The sequence below is a fragment of the Nothobranchius furzeri genome, chromosome 5 (genome assembly GCF_043380555.1).
Source record: "Nothobranchius furzeri strain GRZ-AD chromosome 5, NfurGRZ-RIMD1, whole genome shotgun sequence".
Taxonomy (NCBI): domain Eukaryota; kingdom Metazoa; phylum Chordata; class Actinopteri; order Cyprinodontiformes; family Nothobranchiidae; genus Nothobranchius; species Nothobranchius furzeri.
Genome location: NC_091745.1, coordinates 16,864,324 through 16,884,687, shown reverse-complemented (window position 1 = coordinate 16,884,687; position 20,364 = coordinate 16,864,324). Strand labels below are relative to the sequence as shown.

The following is a 20,364-nucleotide window of genomic DNA, read 5'->3' as shown; positions in this document are numbered from 1 at the left end:
CCCTACCAAATCGTGTAGTCTGTAGTACTCATAACTACATAGTTGAATTCTGTATGCAGATGACGTGAACGCACAAATGAATGAAAACGCTTAAAAACTGTGTTTGATTGAACTAAGTTATTGTTTATAGTAAAACGTAAGAAGTAAAACACTGCGTTCGCAAACACTCATATTTACGGCCAATCCATGTCATCGGCATTGATGATTGTCACTCATCGTATTGATGATCAGCAGCAAAAAACCTGATCGGAGCTCCCCTATTAGCTACCATCTAGTTTGTAAAACCTGTAGAGAAATGCAGCACATGCTGTTCTTCTGAACCAGACAGAAGTCTTTATGAGGTCCTTCCTCCTAACATTTTCTGTCACTCTTCTCTGAACAAGAGAAGCACAAGCAAACTGAAATCAAGTTTCATACTTTAACTCTTTGATGCATGAATTATGAAATCTTTAACCATGATTTTTTAAACAATTTTTTTCATTCATCTTTAGGTGTGAATGAAACAAATTTCAACAAATATCTTTTGTAACATTTTGTTAATTTACAAGTAGTTTATTACATGTCCAACTCAGTGGACAGCGTGCATTCTGAACATGAAATATGTTGGCTAAGCTTGACTTGCTGAAGCCCAAATGGAGGGGCTCACATGCAATAAAGTCTTCAACAGCTGTGCTTAATAGCAAAAATAAATAAATAAATAACAATTTTGAGTACCTGTCCACTGTAGTGACCATTATGCATCAAAGCGTTAAACAAAACACAAAAATGGCAAACCATCTACATTAAGAATTTGGTTTTTATGCTCAAAAGTACGGATAAACTGAAAAAGCATATAAGCATTAGGGGTAGACCGATATGTCGGTCGGTCGATATTTATCATATTTTTTTATACATTGGCCGATATTTGTCGTTAGTAAAGCCGATTTAAAGTCTGGCACATCCTTGGGCATCCCGGTGCTGCTGCAGAATTTAAATGTAGTTTTACGTTCATTAATAACATCTGAATATGTTGACCTCAATATTAAGTATTGTCACTGTGTTTTTTTTTATTCATCAGCTAAAATGGAAAACGCCAAAACAGTCACTATTTCTGAGCCTTGAGTATGCCTTGTAGGGCTGCAACAAACGATTATTTGGATAATCGATTAATCGGATGGGGTCTCGACACGATTAATCGATTAATCGGATTACATGGGGAAATTTTTAAAAACTGCTAGGGAAACGTTATTTCCCTCCTTCCTTCACTTTATTTAACACAACATTATTAGAAAACAGTTCAATAGCAGAAAAACAACATGCCATCACCTAAATTGTCTTATAAGGTGCATAGACAGAGACCCTAAGCTACATCTATCTGTGACCTAAAATGCTTGGTCCAAGTTAAACAGCTTAAGGGCAATTCTCATCTGTTTTGTTTGATCTCATCTGTTGACATTTATTTTAAATGTAATTAAACATAGGCTGTGAATTAATCAAAATTGATCACTATTTCCAAAAATGACTGAAAAAATACCAAATAAAACAAAAGTAAATGAATGCCATCCTCCTTGCGATGATGCCCTGGGCAACTGCCATAAAGTCACATCAAGAAATGCTGCTGATCATTCCAATGATCCCAAATAGACTCACATTAGGCCACATGAAAGCAACTGAACCCAAAAATATATTAACCAGTATATAACTGCACTCTCACACAACACGCCTGCAGCAACAGTTAGGACTCCTCCCTCCCTTTTAAAAGTGTTTTTGCTTCCGAGGACATTGTGGTTGTAAAACCACATGCTAGTGGTCTGGCCCCGGTGTGATCAACCAGTTTCTGCGGGAATGTGACGGCGGAACCTGGGCCAGATTAACACTTTGTTGTACCCTGGGCAACAATATTCAAGGGCTCCATCATCACGACCCAAGGATCACCATAATGTGGTCACATACAGAATATTTTACTGTAATATGCAGTAAATATACTCAATACTTGAATGCCTGACAACACGTAACCCGCCCAGAGTAACCTGTGACCCACCTCGTGTGGACTGACCAATGAGGAGAGGGTCTTAACTTGAGGCCCTCTCTTCATTGGTCAGTCTGCATGAGACTGACTCTCAACTGACGTTCAGTCGTAGGCAGCGAAGTGTCTCTCTGCAGCGCAAAAGCCCGGGTGGACAGTTTGTTTAATGTAGGGTGACCATATTTCCATTTCCAAACAAGAGGACAGGGGATCTGTGCCTATGACGTCACACTATGGCAACGCCACACAAACCATGTTGGGACCCATTTTTTGTAAGAACTAAATTAATATCAGATTCTGCCAATTAAAGGGCTCTAAAACAATTCATATGTAAATATTTTGCATATTTAATGCAAAATCTAATTTTTCTGCTTTAGTGCTGCAACAAGGTTTTATTAATAATAAATTATTATACCTTTTGTTTTACTACAGCATCGGTAAGCTTCCTGTGCACAGATTATTAAGGATGCTTGTTTCAGCTGTGAGATTAGACGATAGGATCAATGAAAAAATAAGTTGTCGCACACTCCATGGAAACTTTCAGAGAATCCACAAATAGTGGCTTTCACATGGTTTTGTTACTTTTTGCAAGTTAAGAAAAGCAGCAGATGAGACAGCATGTCTGATAATTTAGTTTTTCATCTGATAATATTAGAACATGTCAGTAATGTCTGAGGGGCTTTTATAAACACTGTATAACTAACACTACTGGAGAGGGCATGAATTACACAGAGGCTTCTGGGGAGCCCAGTTATTGGGGGGGGGGGGGGGGGGGGGGGCATTTTGCCTTGGCCCCCAACATGTCTTGAAACGGCCCTGGGTGTGTGACTGAGTTTTGAAGGTGATCTGAATTGTATCAGATGTATAAATATGACATGTGTATAACTTATTGTTTTTTACTGGTAAAAACGTGTAGTGGAGGTAAATCTACCTACATTTGACTTTTCAACACTTTGTTTTGTTTTCTTGTTTTTATTTAACTATTTTCCTGTCCTGTCTGTCTCTCATCTTCCTGCATCTCCTCTTAATTCTCCAGAAAATCTGTTGCCTGGATTCTTACCTTTTCACCTCATCGGTTACTTTTGAGCAGATCAAAGGGATCTCCTGACCGAAAAGCTCAGAGCGCGTTTTCGATGCTGCGTGAGGTGACATCACCACAGCACAGGTGATGAGCTCCGCAGTAGCGAGCTTCAGGCACAAATAAGACAGAAAATAGAGAACATGTGCGGACATGAACGATTGTGTGCAAACTATAGTTTTTTGGTTGCGCCACTTTGAGAATGTGAGCTGGAAGCAGCTGCCTGGATCGTTGCGCAACAATGCGGAACCGGTTCGCAGCAGCGCAAGTCTGCCGGCTCTCCCTCGCGCTGATCTGCCGGTACCGGCTCTCCCTCACGCTGATCTGCGGCTCTCCCTCGCGCTGATCTGCCGGCTCTCCCTCGCGCTGATCTGCCGGCTCTCCCTCGCGCTGATCTGCGGCTCTCCCTCGCGCTGATCTGCGGCTCTCCCTCGCGCTGATCTGCCGGCTCTCCCTCGCGCTGATCTGCCGGCTCTCCCTCGCGCTGATCTGCGGCTCTCCCTCGCGCTGATCTGCGCTTCTCCCTCGCGCTGATCTGCCGGCTCTCCCTCGCGCTGATCTGACTTGCTCTGGTCTGCGCGCAACGGCGGGCGGGAAGGGGGGGCGCTTTTGGAAGAGTTGTGCGACACAACGAATCGATGACGCAATTCGTTGCCAACGCTTTTAGTAATCGATTTTCATCGAATTTATCGATTCGTTGTTGCAGCCCTAATGCCTTGTGGTTTTTATTTTAGACTGATTCTACAGGACTGAGGCGCTTTCACACACATGAACATGAAACACTTAGAAATAAACTTTTAACTTCTCAACTGAAAATAAATTTCACAAAAATTCTGACCAGGCAATAAAACATAATGGAATGGCTGAAGTAAAGCATCAATTATTTTTTCAAGCAAAAAGTGAGACGTTTAAATCTGGTGTGTCCACAATCTCCTCCAACCTCAATCGCTCTTCAGCACTTGTCTGAAAGCCGTTGTGCTGTGAATGTGCATTCACACTAGTTCAGGAAGGGGGGATTCATAACAGCTAATAATAGAGCATTTTTGTTTTGGAACAATGTTGGTGATTGGATCACTGGCAGTGAGGAAGTGTGATCCAAATCTTACTTGTAAAATAGCTTTAGTACTGTGATGTGCCCACGCTCCGTCACTCAAGACAAGAAATACAAGAAAATGTGACAGACAGTGAAAATAAACGCTTAATGTTCTGTTAGTGAATAAGCCTGGACTTTTCCTTAGAGAGCAACTTGAAAATAAGATCTCTCCTAAACTGTTTTGGGGCAATAGTGGTACTTTAAGAGGGAATAACTGACATCAAGATCTGTCCCAAAACAAATGGCCAGAGATAGTTGTTTACATACTTCCCTCACCAAAATAAACCTTCTCCAACCACAATTCATTTTGGATCTCAGACTCATTTAGAGAGGGAAATACATTAAGCAAAACTTTTGCAGAAAGCATTTCAGTTTTGAATAAAGCCACCAATAATAATAATAATAATAATATGATTAGGCTACAAGAAAGCCTTCGGAAATTTTTATACTTCAAGTGAATTGACATTATGAAATATAGACACAAGGGTGTCTATGGCTCTTTTGTTTTTCCTTTAAGTTACATTTGACTCAAAAACGTGGAATAGCCATTGATTTTTTCAGCTGGCATCAGGCGTTTGGCCTTTTAGGGAACTTGTTTAATATAAGGAACCCTGAAATGTCAGCTGTTTGCTGACATTGTTAAATTCTGTATGCAGATGACGTGAACGCACAAATGAATGAAAACGCCTATAAACTATTTTATTTAACTAAGTTATCGACTGTTTATAGTAAAATGTCAGAAGTAAAACACTGCCTTCGCACAAACTCAGGGCCGGCGGACGTCCTTGGACCCCCAGCTTGAAACGTTGCTGTGGAGCTGGCAGGATGCAGACGTACTCACCGCCGCTTATTGTGGTTCTGATTCGGGACGAAAAGAACGATTAGCAGCGGGGCTCCTCTTAACACGGTGTCTGGCGCATTTCCACTGAAGTTCCTCTTGATTTTGTGCAGGTGGTGATATCGGCTACTGGACTCCAAATGAGACGGGCTGGTTTAACGGGCAAGAACGGAAGGCTCGCCCGCCGTCTTTCTGCCGCTACAGCCTAAGCTAACTGGCTAGCTTAGCTTCAACAGCTCGATGCTAACGTTAACATCATGACATTTCGCGAAGTGTGGCCGACAGTTCCCTGCGCTGCTGCACTGCAAAGCATAATGTCCGGCTACTTTTTAAAACACGTCCTGAAACTCGTTCTAAATCCTGCGCTTCATCCTTGAACCGGACCCGGACTGGTTCAGTTTCTCCCCCCGTTTTTGTTCTGGCTTAATACAAGATGGCACAGACTGCTGGGGCGGGACTCGACTCCATTTCCGGTGAGGTTTCCGCTTCAAAAATAAACCGACCTACATAAGGTCAATAATCTGGTTCAGCTCATCCAAGGCTTTGGTTTTCTCTACATTATTTTTTGGGGAGAAAAAAAATCGAGTTTTGCTGCCGCGTTTTGGACGCAATGTGTATATTTGCTTTACTTTTCCAGTGATAGATAAATCAGTTCTGACAATCTACAAGGTTTATGTGCCTCATTTCCCACAAAAATGACACTTATGCATTGTTAAATTCCACATTTTAAAACAAATAACTACATTATACAATTTTAATATATTGTAGGGTTTATCAAAACAAAAAAATCACGCATTGAAATCAAAAGCAGGCTGAAATCTAGACGGTCACTTGCCGAAGTAAAATATATATTCACATATTGCCAGCCTGAAGGCCTGTATCTCCACCACAAACATGCTTCATCTGCTGCTAATATTAACGTTTTTGAGAAGGTTTTGGCTGCGAGTCTTTGTTGATGCACATCTGACTTGAAAGTTGCTGACGTCTGACATCTAGTGGTGACACTTTTTGTTAAATAAATCTCAGCTTTTATAATAATTCAATTTATGGAGAAGGCTGCAAGCGGGTATAAATTATAATACAAATGTTGGGACGTTGTTTAGACCTCTGGTTCGAATTTACCGCATACTTGATATGCCAAAAAATTACAAAAGAAATACAATCTCGGAGAAAAATCACATTTGACAGTCACTATAATGTCAACTAGAGGAATAAAGAGAAAGCAGGTGTTGTTTCTTAAAAGAAAAAATATAAAACAGTAAAGTTCGTAAGTTAAAACACCTAAAAATCCCCTACAGTACAGTTAACCTTATGAGTTTTTAGCCCCTGGGAGTCTTTTTAAATTTCAACTTCTAAGCCAATTTCATCAGAACTATAACATCAGCTGTCCCAATCTGTTGTGCATGAAATTAAATATATGTGATTTTTTAAAAATTAATACAAGAAACTTTATTCCAGTTGTTGTTTTAATAAAAGTTCCGCTGAAACATTTGTATTTTTGTTTACTTTCATCTTTACTATAAGATCTAATTATTCCTCTGAACACGTTTAATTTGCAAGATATTTTGTGTTAAAGTCTCCTTTGTTTATTTAGGAAAGTGACTTAATGTTGAGCTGGTCCCAAAAACGTTATTTCCAGAAATTCTACAATTCATTCTTTTCCAAAAACACACAGACTCAAAAGACAGAAAACATTCGTATTTTAGTGACTTTCATCTTTATTGCAACGTCCAGCAAGCAAAAGATGAAAACATCAAAATTTAACATTACATTTAGTGTCTTGACATAATATTTAAACTTCTAATGTAAACATGAAAAATTCTCTTTATAAACATCTGTACAACTCAGAGCTTTTCACAAATATGTCTGTCACAATCAGAAAGCTAGCAATAATGCTAAAAGGTCCTAGAGTTCAGGGTCCCTTCAGTCCACCTCCTCAATAGTGGGCCCCTGGGTGCCGCCTCGTGCCTGCTCTCCACAAGAACCAGTGGGCATCCCTCCCTGATACAGCTTGCGGATGATGGGGTTGCACACGTTCTCCAACTCTTTCTGCTTGTGTTGGTACTCGTCTTTCTCAGCCAGCTGGTTGTTCTCCAGCCAGATGATGGTTTCCTGACACTTCTCAGTCACCTTCTTCTTGTCCTGGTCACTAATTTTGTCCATCAGCTTCTCGTCCTCCACGCTACTCTTCACATTGAAGGCGTAGGACTCCAGAGAGTTCTTGGCAGCGATCTTCTCCCTCTGCTGCTCGTCCTCAGCTTTGTATTTGTCAGCGTCCTGGACCATCTTCTCGATCTCCTCTTTGCTCAGTCGGCCCTTGTCGTTGGTGATGGTGATCTTGTTCTCTTTGCCCGTGCTCTTGTCCACCGCAGACACGTTCAATATGCCATTGGCATCGATGTCAAAAGTGACCTCGATCTGTGGGACCCCTCGGGGAGCGGGTGGGATTCCAGACAGCTCAAACTTGCCCAGCAGGTTGTTGTCCTTGGTCATGGCTCTCTCACCTTCGTAGACCTGGATCAGGACCCCGGGCTGGTTGTCAGCATAAGTACTGAACACCTGGGTTTGTTTGGTTGGGATGGTGGTGTTGCGTTTGATCAGGGACGTCATCACTCCTCCGGCAGTCTCGATCCCCAGTGACAGAGGCGCCACGTCCAACAGAAGAAGGTCCTGGACGTTGCCCGAGGTGTCGCCTGTGAGGATGGCGGCCTGGACAGCGGCGCCGTAAGCCACCGCCTCATCTGGGTTGATGCTCTTGTTCAGCTCCCGACCATTGAAGAAGTCCTGCAGGAGTTTCTGGATCTTGGGGATTCTGGTTGAGCCTCCCACCAGGACGACGTCGTGGATCTGTCCCTTGTCCATTTTGGCATCCTTCAGAGCTTTCTCCACAGGCTCCAAGGTCCCCCTGAACAGGTCGGAGCACAGCTCCTCAAAGCGAGCCCTGGTGATGGAGGTGTAGAAGTCGATGCCCTCAAACAGGGAGTCGATCTCGATGCTGGCCTGGGAGCTGGAGGACAGGGTCCTTTTGGCCCTCTCACAAGCAGTGCGCAGCCTCCTCAAGGCTCTCTTGTTATGGCTGATGTCCTTCTTGTGTTTCCTCTTGAACTCCTCTACAAAGTGGTTCACCATGCGGTTGTCAAAGTCCTCTCCTCCCAGGTGAGTGTCTCCGGCCGTGGCCTTCACCTCAAAGATGCCGTCATCAATGGTCAGGATGGACACGTCGAAGGTGCCTCCACCCAGGTCGAAGATCAGGACGTGTCGTTCTCCTGACTTGCCCTTTTTGTCCAGTCCGTACGCAATGGCAGCTGCCGTGGGCTCGTTGATGATCCTCAGGACGTTGAGTCCTGCGATGACACCGGCGTCTTTAGTGGCCTGTCGCTGGGAGTCGTTGAAATAGGCCGGGACCGTGATGACGGCTTTGGACACCTTGTGACCCAGGTAGGCCTCAGCAATCTCCTTCATCTTCACCAGGACCATGGAGGAAATCTCCTCAGGGGAGAAGGTCTTGTTCTCTCCTTTGTACTCCACTTGAATTTTGGGCTTCCCTCCATCTGAAACCACCTTGAAGGGCCAGTGCTTCATGTCGGCCTGCACAACTGAGTCATCAAACCTTCTTCCAATCAGCCTCTTGGCATCAAACACAGTGTTGCTGGGGTTCAGAGCCACCTGGTTCTTCGCTGCGTCCCCAATCAGCCTCTCGGTGTCAGTGAAGGCCACATAGCTGGGGGTGGTCCTGTTGCCCTGGTCGTTGGCGATGATCTCCACTTTTCCGTGCTGGAAAACCCCCACACAGGAGTAGGTGGTGCCCAGGTCGATGCCGATGGCCACGTTTTTTGCTGCACACATCTTGGCCGACTTCACTTTGTGTCCTAAAGTAAAAAAAAATAAAAATAAAAAAACACAAATGAGAAAAATTAGGACTACAGCAGCTGATGGAGCTTCAGGGGACTGGGCTGCCTCATTTAGATCTTTAATGTCTGATGAAGCATTCAGTTATAAAAGCTGATTTTAAACAGGAATAATTTATATCACAACAAAAGCTATTTTAACATTAGATATTTAACTTTCATTCAAATATTCAATAAAGTTATCAAAACAAAAATTCATTTTCCTTCTACATTTCTTCTGAACAAAGTCCATGCAATTCCTATTAGAAAGTTTCAGATGTTCAAATGAAATTTCTTGTTCTATCAGACATGAAAATTGTACTTACTGTTAAGTGTTGATGTTCTGGTCGGTAAATAGGTTTAATTTCTTCTTCTGAATCTGCTTCTTCTTCTCTGGATTTCCAACTGCTCTCTGGTCAGTTTCTATAACTGTCTCAGCTCTCAGACCAGCCGCTTTATATCTGTGGAGCTGTCGTCTGGCTGCTTCTAGATGTTTCACGAGAATCAGTCAAGTCACACGAAACATCACATTCTGTTTCCTGTGGGTAGTTTCAAAGTAAATGTAATTTACTGAACAATACAGTAATGGGACTAAAAGCGGTTTTGTTTTTCTCTGAAGTTCAATCGTTTTAGTTTCCTGTGTGCGTCACTGACTTGGTAGAAGTTTCCTGAAATTTCCACCAATCAGAGGCGCGTGCGCAGCTTTGTCTTTTGCCAGATTCACAAAATAAAAGGAATTACCGGGACTTCTGAGAACTTTCGGCACAAGTGAAGAAAAAGCGTATTTTAGTTAGTGTGCTAAGCAAAAATATTTTCATGTTTTCTCATAATAATAAAGTAATTAATACAGAAACATTTTTAATGAAATATTTCTTAATGAATGGAGTTTTAATTGAGCTGCAGTTGCAAGAAGTTTATATGGCCTATTTAGTCATTTGTTTTTCTCATATTTTATCAACAACAAATTAAATCTCTTTACGTTGTCTTGCAATTTTCGGCATATCTCTTGAGGCTATGTATATAATATATATGTGCTCGTCATGGATTGTCCATAATCAACCCCATGCTAAAGCATAAAGGTGTCCTTATGTGCTCATGGCACCAGGATACCTTTGGCAAGTGCGATGATCGACTTTTTTGTTGTTTCATCTGATCCGTGGCTACATGTCTTGGGACACTCGGGTGAAGAGAGGGGCGGAGCTGTCAACTGACCACTACCTGGTGTTGTGACCACTACTCTGACTGCCACCTTACCTTGGTGGAGGGGTTTGAGTGTTCCAATGATCCTAGGAGCTAAGTTTTCTGACGCTTTATGCCTCTGGTAGAGTCACCCATGGCAAACAGGTCCTAGGTGAGGGATCAGACCAGGGGCGGCATTAGGCCCGGCTACTTGGGCTCAAGCCCCAAATGTTTTATGAAAAGCCCCGGATATAAACGTGGAAGTAACATGCAGTACCAAAGTCCAACAGAGAGGGAGCAGCTGGCAGTAGTTTGTATACAGCCTGCCTGAGCCTCCACCACTGAAGAAGCCCTTCAGCAGCCGGCTTCTTCTTCAGTGTCTGGCTTCTTCTACAGTGTCTGCCTGGAACGCAAATGTAAAGATGGACATAAGGGCGTTTTTTAGACCAAAAGTGCCGCGGCAGAACCCCAGCTTTGATGTGACTGGTGTTGACTCAGGTTTGTGAGTCTTATTTGAAAATATTTGTTGTGCTGCTGGTTTGCCTAAAGTTAGCTTACTATCAGGTAAAGTTGTTGGAGAAAGAACGCGAGAATATTTACTATCATCTCACACTAAACACTATCAGGAACAATACTCTGTCCTGAATATGCTTAATATGTTGCTTCAGATTAAAAATTATGTAGTACAAGACAAATAAATATATATGATGTTGACTAGTGCGTGTCACGTGTGTGTGTGCGCGCGTGTGTTAAGCCCTGGATCTTCTTCAGTCCTAGATCTGCCCCTGGATCAGACAAAGAGCAGCCCGAAGACCTTTTATGATGAAATACATAAATGGAAACCGTGTTCCCTCGCCCGGACGTGGATCACCGGTGCCCCCCTCTGGAGCCAGGCCTGGAGGTGGGGCACATTGGCGAGCGCCTGGTGGCCAGGCTTTCACCCATGGAGACCGGCCGGGCACAGCCCGAAGAGGAAACGTGGGTCCCCCTTCTCATGAGCTCACCACTCGTTGGAGGGGCCAAAGGGGTCAGGTGCAGTAGTAGTCGAGGGCGGGGACCTTGGCGGTCTGATCCTCAGCTACAGAAGCTGGCTCTTGGAACATGGAATGTCACCTCTCTGGTGGGGAAGGAGTCTGAGTTGGTGTGTGAGGTTGAGAGGTTCCGACTAGATATAGTCGGACTCACCTCAACGCATGGCTCTGGCTCTGGAACCAGTTTCCTTGAGAGGGGTTGGACTTTCTACCATTCTGGAGTTGCGCCCACTGAGAGGCACCGAGCAGGGGTGGGCATACTAGTTGCCCCCCATCTTGGTGCCTGTACGTTGGGGTTTACTCCAGTGAATGAGAGTGTAGCCTGCCTCCACCTACGTGTGGGGGGACGGGTTCTGACTGTGGTCTGTGCTTATGAACCGAACCACAGTTCAGACTACCCACCTTTTTTGGAGGCCTTGGAGAGGTTGCTGGAAAGCGCTCCTTCCGGTGACTCCCTCGTTCTGCTGGGGGACTTTAATGCTCACATGGGCAACGACAGTGAGACCTGGAGAGGTGTGGTTGGGAGGAACGCCCCGCTGATCTGAATTCGAGTGGTGTTTTGTTTTTGGACTTCTGTGCCAGTCATGGATTGTCCATAATGAACACCATGTTCAGACATAAAGGTGTCCATATGTGCTCTTGGCACCTGGATACCTTCGGCCGCAGCTTGATGACCGACTTTGTTGTTGTTTCATCTGACCTGCGGCCACATGTCTTGGACACTCGGGTGAAGAGAGGGGCGGAGCAGTCAACTGACCACTACCTGGTGGTGAGTTGGCTCAGATGGTGGGGAAGGATGCCGGTCAGACCAGGTAGCCCAAACGTATCGCGAGGGTCTACTGGGAATGTCTGGCAGAGTCTCCTGTCAGAAGGAGCTTCAATTCCCACCTCCGACAGAACTTCCAAAATGTACCGGGGAAGGCGGGGGACATTGAGTCTGAATGGAACCTGTTCCGTGCCTCCATTGTTGAGGCGGCCAACTGGAGCTGTAGTCGCAGGATCGTCGGTGCCTGTCGTGGTGGCAACTCCTGAACCCGCTGGTGGACACAGGCGGTTAGGGATGCTGTCAAGCTGAAGAAAGAGTCCTATCAGGTCTCTGTGGCCTGTGGGACTCCAGAGGCAGCTGACAGGTACCGGCAGTCCAAGTGGAACGCGGCTCGGGTGGTCGCTGAGGCAAAAACCCGGGCGTGGGAGGAGTTTGGTGAGACCATGGAGCAAGACTTCCGTACAGCTTCGATGAGATTCTGGTCAACCATCCGGCGCCTCGCGGTGGGGTGGGGGGGTGGGGGGTGTTTTGGAGGAGTGCACTACCAACACCATATATAGTGGGGACGGTGTGCTGCTGACCTCTACTCAGGATGTTGTGGATCGGTGGGCAGAATCCTTCGAAGACCTCCTCGATCCCACCGACACGTCTTTCAGTGAGGAAGCGGAGTCTGGGGACCTTGAGTTGGCCTCTCAGATCTCTGGTGCTGAGGTCACTGAGCTGGTTAAAAAGCTCCTCTGTGGCAAGGCTGTAGGGGTGGATGAGATCCGCCCGGAGTTCCTTAAGGCTCTGGATGCTGTGGGGCTGTGTTGGCTGACGTGGCTCTGTAATATCGCGTGGACATCGGGGGCAGTCCCACTGGACTGGCAGACCGGGGTGGTGGTTCCCTTATTTAAAAAGGGGGACCGCAGGGTGTGTTTCAACTACGGGGGGATCACGCTACTGAGGCTTCCTGGTAAGGTCTATTCAGGGGTTCTGGAGATGAGGGTCCATCGGATTGTTGAACCTCAGATTCAGGAGGAGCAATGTGGTTTTCGTCCCGGCCGTGGAACACTGGACCAGCTCTATACCCTTAGAGGGGTCCTGGAGGGCGTGTGATAATTTGCCCAACCAGTCTACATGTGTTTTGTGGATTTGGAGAAGGCGTTTGACCGTGCCCCTCGGGGGGCCCTGTGGGGGTACTCCGGGAGTATGGGGTACCAGGCCCTCTGATACGGGCTGTCAGGTCCCTGTATGACCGGTGTCAGAGCTTGGTCCGCATTGCCGGCAGTAAGTCTGGCTTGTTCCCAGTGAGAGTTGGACTCCGCCAAGGCTGTCCTTTGTTACCGATTCTGTTCATAACCTTTATGGAATGGATTTCTAGGCGCAGCCAAGGTATGGAGGGCATCCGTTTTGGTGGCCTTAGGATCAATCAGGTCTCTGCTTTTTGCAGATGATGTGGTCCTGTTGGCTTCATCAGAACGTGATCTTCAGCTTTCACTGGAGCGGTTCGCAGCCGAGTGTGAAGCAGCTGGGATGAGAATCAGCTCCTCTAAATCTGAGACCATGGTCTTGATTCGGTAAAGGGTGGAATGCCTTCTCCGGGTCAGGGATGAGGTCCTGCCTCAAGTGGAGGAGTTTAAGTATCTCGGGGTCTTGTTCACGAGTGAGGGAAAACTGGAGCGTGAGATCGATAGGCGGATTGGTGCTGCATCTGCAGTGATGCGGCGGGCATTGTACCGGTCTGTCGTGGTGAAGAGAGAGTTGAGTCAGAAGGCAAAGCTCTCGATTTACCGGTCGATCCACGTTCCTACCCTCACCTATGGTCATGAGCTTTGGGTAGTGACCGAAAGAACGAGATCACGGATACAAGCGGCCGAAATGAGTTTTCTCCGAAGAGTGACTGAGCTCTCCCTTAGAGATAGGGTGAGAAGCTCAGTCATCCGGGAGGGGCTCAGAGTAGACCCGCTGCTCCTCCTCCACATCGAGAGGAGCCAGTTGAGGTGGCTTGCATCTGGTCACGATGCCTTCTGGACTCCTCCCTGGTGAGGTTTCCTGGGCACGTCCAACCGGGAGGAGACCTAAAGGTAGACCCAGGACACGGTGGAGGAACTATGTCTCTCACCTGGCCAGGGAACGCCTTGGAATTCCCCCGGAGGAGCTGGCCCAATTGGCTGGGGAGAGGGAAGTCTGGGCCTCTCGCCTTAGGCTACTGCCCCCGTGACCCGACTACGGATAAGCGGATGAAAATGAATGGATGGATGGATGGATGGATGGATGGATGGATGGAATAACCTGACCTGAACCGCATTAAATTAGTCTCCAAGAACAAAGTAAGGAACCTTGGTGTCATCTTCGACCAGTACACGTCATTCAAATCCCACGTTAAACAGGTTTGTAGGATTTCCTTTTTCCACCTTCGGAATATTGCTAAGATTAGATTCATTCTTTCCAGGAGTGATGCTAAATTATTTAATAGGGCCTATGGTTACAATCTGATGTTAGCCTACATCTGGACAAGTGGGGGAGTAGAGGGAGGTGGTGTGTGCAGTCGGTAAAGACGGCTCTCCCTTGCCCTGCCTCCAACATGCCTCCATGGAAAAGGCTGGGTTATCCAGAGTTATCTCTGTAGTTATGCTGCTATAGGCTTAGACTGCTGGAGGACACACTGACCCCTTTTCACACTCTACTACTTTCTTCTACAATTTGCTCTTTAACTGCATTATTTCCTGCAATTTCAGCTGTTAACTTTATTTTTTCTCTAGGTGTTTTTCTCCCCAGAAGAAGCTACAGTGATGTTCTGCTGAGCTGTGGTGGCCTGATGGAGGGGACCATCGGCTTGAACACTGCTGCTAATCTCTTAAACATTCTCCCTCTTCTGATAATAACATTTTACTTTCCTTGACATTGAATGTGTTTATCTTTCACCAAATAGAATATTTACTAAGAAATCACGATGTAACCATAGACAGTGTGTGTGTGTGTGTGTGTGTGTGTGTGTGTGTGTGTGTGTGTGCGCACGCATGCGTGTGTGTGTGACTTTCCTGTCTTCTCGATCCCCAGTGAATTGTGGTGGATGGCTGCTTATACTGAGCCAGGATCCCCTGGAGGTTTCTTCCTGTTAAAAGGGAGTTTTCCTCTCCACTGTCGCTAAATGCTTGCTTAGTATGAGGATTGCTGTAAAGTCAGTGACTTGATGCAATTTGCTGAGTTCCTTATGTAGGAAACATTTTACTGATTGGACTAATGAACTGACCTGTATTGGAATGTTTATTATATGAAGTGCCTTGAGACAACTCTTGTCGTGATTTGGAGCTATATAAATAAACTTGAATTGAATTAAATCTTGGACAAATATCACATTTGACAGTTACTATAATGTCATAGGAATAAAGAGAAAGCATGTGTTGTTTTTTAAAATAAAAATAAAAAACAGTAACGTTAGTAAGTAAAAACACCTAAAAATCCCCCAAAGTACAGTTAACCTTATGAGTATTTAGCCCCTGGGAGTCTTTTTAAATTTCACCTTCTAAGCCAATTCCATCAGAACTATAACGTCAGCTGTCCCAATCTGTTCATATTTGAATTTTTTTAAAATAATACAAGAAACTTTATTCCAGTAGTTTTTTAATAATGAAATATTCCCTAAAACATTTGTATTTTTGTTTACTTTCATCTTTACAATAAGATCTATTTATTCCTCTGAAACACATTTAATTTGCAAGATATTTTGTGTTAAAGTCTCCTTTGTTTATTTAGGAAAGTGACTTAATGTTGAGCCCAAAAACGTTATTTCCAGAAGTTCTACAATTAACTCTTTTCCAAAAACACACAGACTCAAAAGACAGAAAACATTCGTATTTCATCTTTATTGCAATGTCCAGCAAGCAAAAGATGAAAACATCAAAATTTTACATAACATTCAGTGTCTTGTTTTGTAAAATCATCTTGACATAATATTTAAACTTCTAATGTAAACATGAAAAATATTCTCTATAAACATCTGTACAACTCAAAGCTTTTCACAAATATGTCACAATCAGAAAGTTAGCAATAATGCTAAAAGGTCCTAGAGTTCAGGGTCCCTTCAGTCCACCTCCTCAATAGTGGGCCCCTGGGTGCCGCCTCGTGCCTGCTCTCCACAAGAACCAGTGGGCATCCCTCCCTGATACAGCTTGCGGATGATGGGGTTGCACACGTTCTCCAACTCTTTCTGCTTGTGTTGGTACTCGTCTTTCTCAGCCAGCTGGTTGTTCTCCAGCCAGATGATGGTTTCCTGACACTTCTCAGTCACCTTCTTCTTGTCCTGGTCACTAATTTTGTCCTTCAGCTTCTCATCCTCCACGCTACTCTTCATGTTGAAGGCGTAGGACTCCAGAGAGTTCTTGGCAGCGATCTTCTCCCTCTGCTGCTCGTCCTCAGCTTTGTATTTGTCAGCGTCCTGGACCATCTTCTCGATCTCCTCTTTGCTCAGTCGGCCCTTGTCGTTGGTGATGGTGATCTTGTTCTCTTTGCCCGTGCTCTTGTCCACCGCAGACACGTTCAATATGCCGTTGGCATCGATGTCAAAAGTGACCTCGATCTGAGGGACCCCTCGGGGAGCGGGTGGGATTCCAGACAGCTCAAACTTGCCCAGCAGGTTGTTGTCCTTGGTCATGGCTCTCTCACCTTCGTAGACCTGGATCAGGACCCCGGGCTGGTTGTCAGCATAAGTAGTGAACACCTGGGTTTGTTTGGTTGGGATGGTGGTGTTGCGTTTGATCAGGGACGTCATCACTCCTCCGGCAGTCTCGATCCCCAGTGACAGAGGTGCCACGTCCAGCAGAAGCAGGTCCTGGACGTTGCCCGAGGTGTCGCCTGTGAGGATGGCGGCCTGGACGGCGGCGCCGTAAGCCACCGCCTCATCTGGGTTGATGCTCTTGTTCAGCTCCCGACCGTTGAAGAAGTCCTGCAGGAGTTTCTGGATCTTGGGGATTCTGGTTGAGCCTCCCACCAGGACGACGTCATGGATCTGTCCCTTGTCCATTTTGGCATCCTTCAGAGCTTTCTCCACAGGCTCCAAGGTCCCCCTGAACAGGTCGGAGCACAGCTCCTCAAAGCGAGCCCTGGTGATGGAGGTGTAGAAGTCAATGCCCTCAAACAGGGAGTCGATCTCGATGCTGGCCTGGGAGCTGGAGGACAGGGTCCTTTTGGCCCTCTCACAAGCAGTGCGCAGCCTCCTCAAGGCTCTTTTGTTATGGCTGATGTCCTTCTTGTGTTTCCTCTTGAACTCCTCCACAAAGTGGTTCACCATGCGGTTGTCAAAGTCCTCTCCTCCCAGGTGAGTGTCACCGGCCGTGGCCTTCACCTCAAAGATGCCGTCATCAATGGTCAGGATGGACACGTCGAAGGTGCCTCCACCCAGGTCGAAGATCAGGACGTGTCGTTCTCCTGACTTGCCCTTTTTGTCCAGTCCGTACGCGATGGCAGCTGCCGTGGGCTCGTTGATGATCCTCAGGACGTTGAGTCCTGCGATGACGCCGGCGTCTTTAGTGGCCTGTCGCTGGGAGTCGTTGAAATAGGCCGGGACCGTGATGACGGCTTTGGACACCTTTTGGCCCAGGTAGGCCTCAGCAATCTCCTTCATCTTCACCAGGACCATGGAGGAAATCTCCTCAGGGGAGAAGGTCTTGTTCTCTCCTTTGTACTCCACTTGAATTTTGGGCTTCCCTCCATCTGAAACCACCTTGAAGGGCCAGTGCTTCATGTCGGCCTGCACCACTGAGTCATCAAACCTTCTTCCAATCAGCCTCTTGGCATCAAACACAGTGTTGCTGGGGTTCAGAGCCACCTGGTTCTTGGCTGCATCCCCAATCAGCCTCTCTGTGTCAGTGAAGGCCACATAGCTGGGGGTGGTCCTGTTGCCCTGGTCGTTGGCGATGATCTCCACTTTTCCGTGCTGGAAAACCCCCACACAGGAGTAGGTGGTGCCCAGGTCGATGCCGATGGCCACGTTTTTAGCTGCACACATCTTGGCGACTTCACTCGTGTCCTAAAGTAAAAAAAAAAAAAAAAAAAAGAGAAAAATTAGGAAAGTGAACGACTACAGCAGCTGATGGAGCTTCAGGGGACTGGGCTGCCTCATTTAGATCTTTAATAAGTCTGATGAAGCATTCAGTTATAAAAGCTGATTTTAAACAGGAATAATTTATATCACAACAAAGCTATTTTAACATTAAATATTTAACTTTCATTCAAATATTCAATAAAGTTATCAAAACAAAGATTAATTTTCCTTCTACATTTCTTCTGAACAAAGTCCATGTAATTCTTATTAGAAAGTTTCAGATGTTCAAATGAAATTTCTTGTTCAATCAGACATGAAAATTGTACTTACTGTTAAGTGTTGATGTTCTGGTCCGTAAAAAGGGTTCACTTTCTTCTTCTAAAGCTGCTTCTTCTTCTCTGGATCTCCAACTGCTCTCTGGTCAGTTTCTATAACTGTCTCTACTCTCAGACCAGCCGCTTTATATCTGTGGAGCTGTCTGGCTGCTTCTAGATGTTTCACGAGAATCAGTCAAGTCACAGGAAACATCACATTCTGTTTCCTGTTGGTAGTTTCAAAGTAAATGTAAATTCCTAAACAATACAGTAATGGGACTGAAAGCGGTTTTGTTTTTCTCTGAAGTTCAATTGTTTTAGTTTCCTGTGTCCGTCACTGACTTGGTAGAAGTTTCCTGAAATTTCCACCAATCAGAGGCGCGTGCGCAGCTTTGTCTTTTGCCAGATTCACAAAATAAAAGGAATTTCCGGGACTTCGGAGAACCTTCTGGCCAGGGAACGCCTTGGGATTCCCCCGGAGGAGCTGGCCCAAGTGGCTGGGGAGAGGGAGGTCTGGGCCTCTCGCCTTAGGCTACTGCCTCCGGGACCCGACTCCGGATAAGCAGATGAAAATGGATGGATGGATGGATGGATTAACCTGACCTGAACGGCACTAAATTAGTCTCTGAGAACAAAGTAACCTTGGTGTTATCTTCGACCAGGACATGTCATTCAAATCCCAGGTTAAACAGGTTTGTAGGATTTCCTTTTTCCACCTTCGGAATATTGCAAAGATTAGATGCATCCTTTCCTGGAGTGATGCTGAAAAACTAGTTCATGCATTTATTACATCAAGACTGGATTACTGTATTTCATTACTCTCAGGAAGTCCACAGAATGTAGTTAAAAGTCTTCAGCTTGTCCAAAATGCTGCAGCTAGAGTTCTGATGAGAATTAAAATGAGAGATTATGGCTGTTTCTCAATGTCAAGGTGCCTTGCCTTGTGAGGCGATGTCTTGCGAGGCAAGGCGCCTTGCTTGCAAGGACACTGTCCTTCCTTGGTTAAAAAAAAAAACGGTTAAATGGAACAGACTTGCATCACGTGACCGCTGTGGTCACAACACCAGGTAGTGGTCAGTTGACAGCTCCGCCCCTCTCTTCACCCGAGTGTCCCAAGACATGTAGCCACAGATCAGACAACAACAAAGTCGATCATCGGGTTGCAGCCAAAGGTATCCTGGTGCCAAGAGCACATAAGGACACCTTTATGCTTTAACATGGGGTTGATTATGGACAATCCATGACGAGCACACACACACACACACTCACATATATATATTTATATATATATATATATATATATATATATATATATATATATATATATATATATATATATGATAGATAGATAGATAGATAGATAGATAGATAGATAGATATGCCAAAAATTGCAATTGTTCATTAAGAATTATTTCATTAAACATTTTCTGTATTTATTACTTTATTATTTTGAGAAAATATGAAAATATTTTTGCTTAGCACTCTAATTAAAATACACATTTCCTTCACTTGTCCCGAAGTTTCTCCGAAGTCCCGGAAATTCCTTTTATTTTGTGAATCTGTCAGAAGACAAAGCTGCGCACACACCTCTGATTGGTGGAAATTTCAGGAAACTTCTACCAAGTCAGTGACGCACGCACACAGGAAACTAAAACGATTGAACTTCAGAGAAAAACAAAACCGCTTTCAGCCCCATTAATGTATTGTTCAGTAAATTACATTTACTTTGAAACTACCAACAGGAAACAGAATGTGATGTTTCCTGTGACTTGACTGATTCTCGTGAAACATCTAGAAGCAGCCAGACGACAGCTCCACAGATATAAAGCGGCTGGTCTGAGAGCAGAGACAGTTAAAGAAACTGACCAGAGAGCAGTTGGAGATCTAGAGAGGAAGAAGCAGATTCAGAAGAAGAAATTGAACCCTTTTTACAGACCAGAACATCAACACTTAACAGTAAGTACAATTTTCATGTCTGATAGTACAAGAAATTTCATTTGAACATCTAAAATTTTTTAAGAATTGCATGGACTTTGTTCAGAAGAAATGTAGAAGGAAAATGAATTTTTGTTTTGAGAACTTTATTGAATGTTTGAATGAAAGTTAAATATCTAATGTTAAAATAGCTTTTGTTGTGATATAAATTAT

The 20,364-nt window shown here is 45.0% G+C and overlaps 4 protein-coding genes across 5 annotated transcripts in view; 1 reads left to right on the top strand and 3 right to left on the bottom strand.

The window, feature by feature from the left end:
* Positions 1 to 5,230, bottom strand: part of taok2a (TAO kinase 2a) — a 64,994-nt gene extending 59,764 nt beyond the window's left edge. Inside the window, exon 1 of the mRNA XM_054734439.2 lies at positions 5,018 to 5,230. The gene's annotated coding sequence lies outside the window, so the exon portion shown is untranslated. The remainder of the gene's footprint in view (positions 1 to 5,017) is intronic.
* Positions 1 to 20,364, top strand: part of LOC107373895 (heat shock 70 kDa protein 1) — a 230,475-nt gene that overhangs the window by 207,791 nt on the left and 2,320 nt on the right. The window contains exon 1 of one of the 2 annotated variants that reach the window (XM_054735694.2): positions 20,034 to 20,172. The exons of the other annotated variant lie outside the window; for it this stretch is intronic. The gene's annotated coding sequence lies outside the window, so the exon portion shown is untranslated. Of the gene's footprint in view, positions 1 to 20,033; positions 20,173 to 20,364 lie in introns of those variants that run through there. 2 annotated transcript variants of the gene reach the window in all.
* Positions 6,553 to 9,384, bottom strand: LOC129156072 (heat shock 70 kDa protein 1-like). The gene is made up of 2 exons (XM_054735692.2): positions 9,228 to 9,384; positions 6,553 to 8,883 (listed from the first exon to the last, which is right to left on the bottom strand). Exon 2 carries the CDS (start codon positions 8,858 to 8,860, stop codon positions 6,938 to 6,940), a length of 1,923 nt encoding a protein of 640 aa, XP_054591667.2. The 5' UTR covers positions 8,861 to 8,883; positions 9,228 to 9,384; the 3' UTR covers positions 6,553 to 6,937.
* Positions 15,707 to 18,363, bottom strand: LOC129156071 (heat shock 70 kDa protein 1-like). The gene is made up of 2 exons (XM_054735691.2): positions 18,233 to 18,363; positions 15,707 to 17,887 (listed from the first exon to the last, which is right to left on the bottom strand). Exon 2 carries the CDS (start codon positions 17,864 to 17,866, stop codon positions 15,944 to 15,946), a length of 1,923 nt encoding a protein of 640 aa, XP_054591666.2. The 5' UTR covers positions 17,867 to 17,887; positions 18,233 to 18,363; the 3' UTR covers positions 15,707 to 15,943.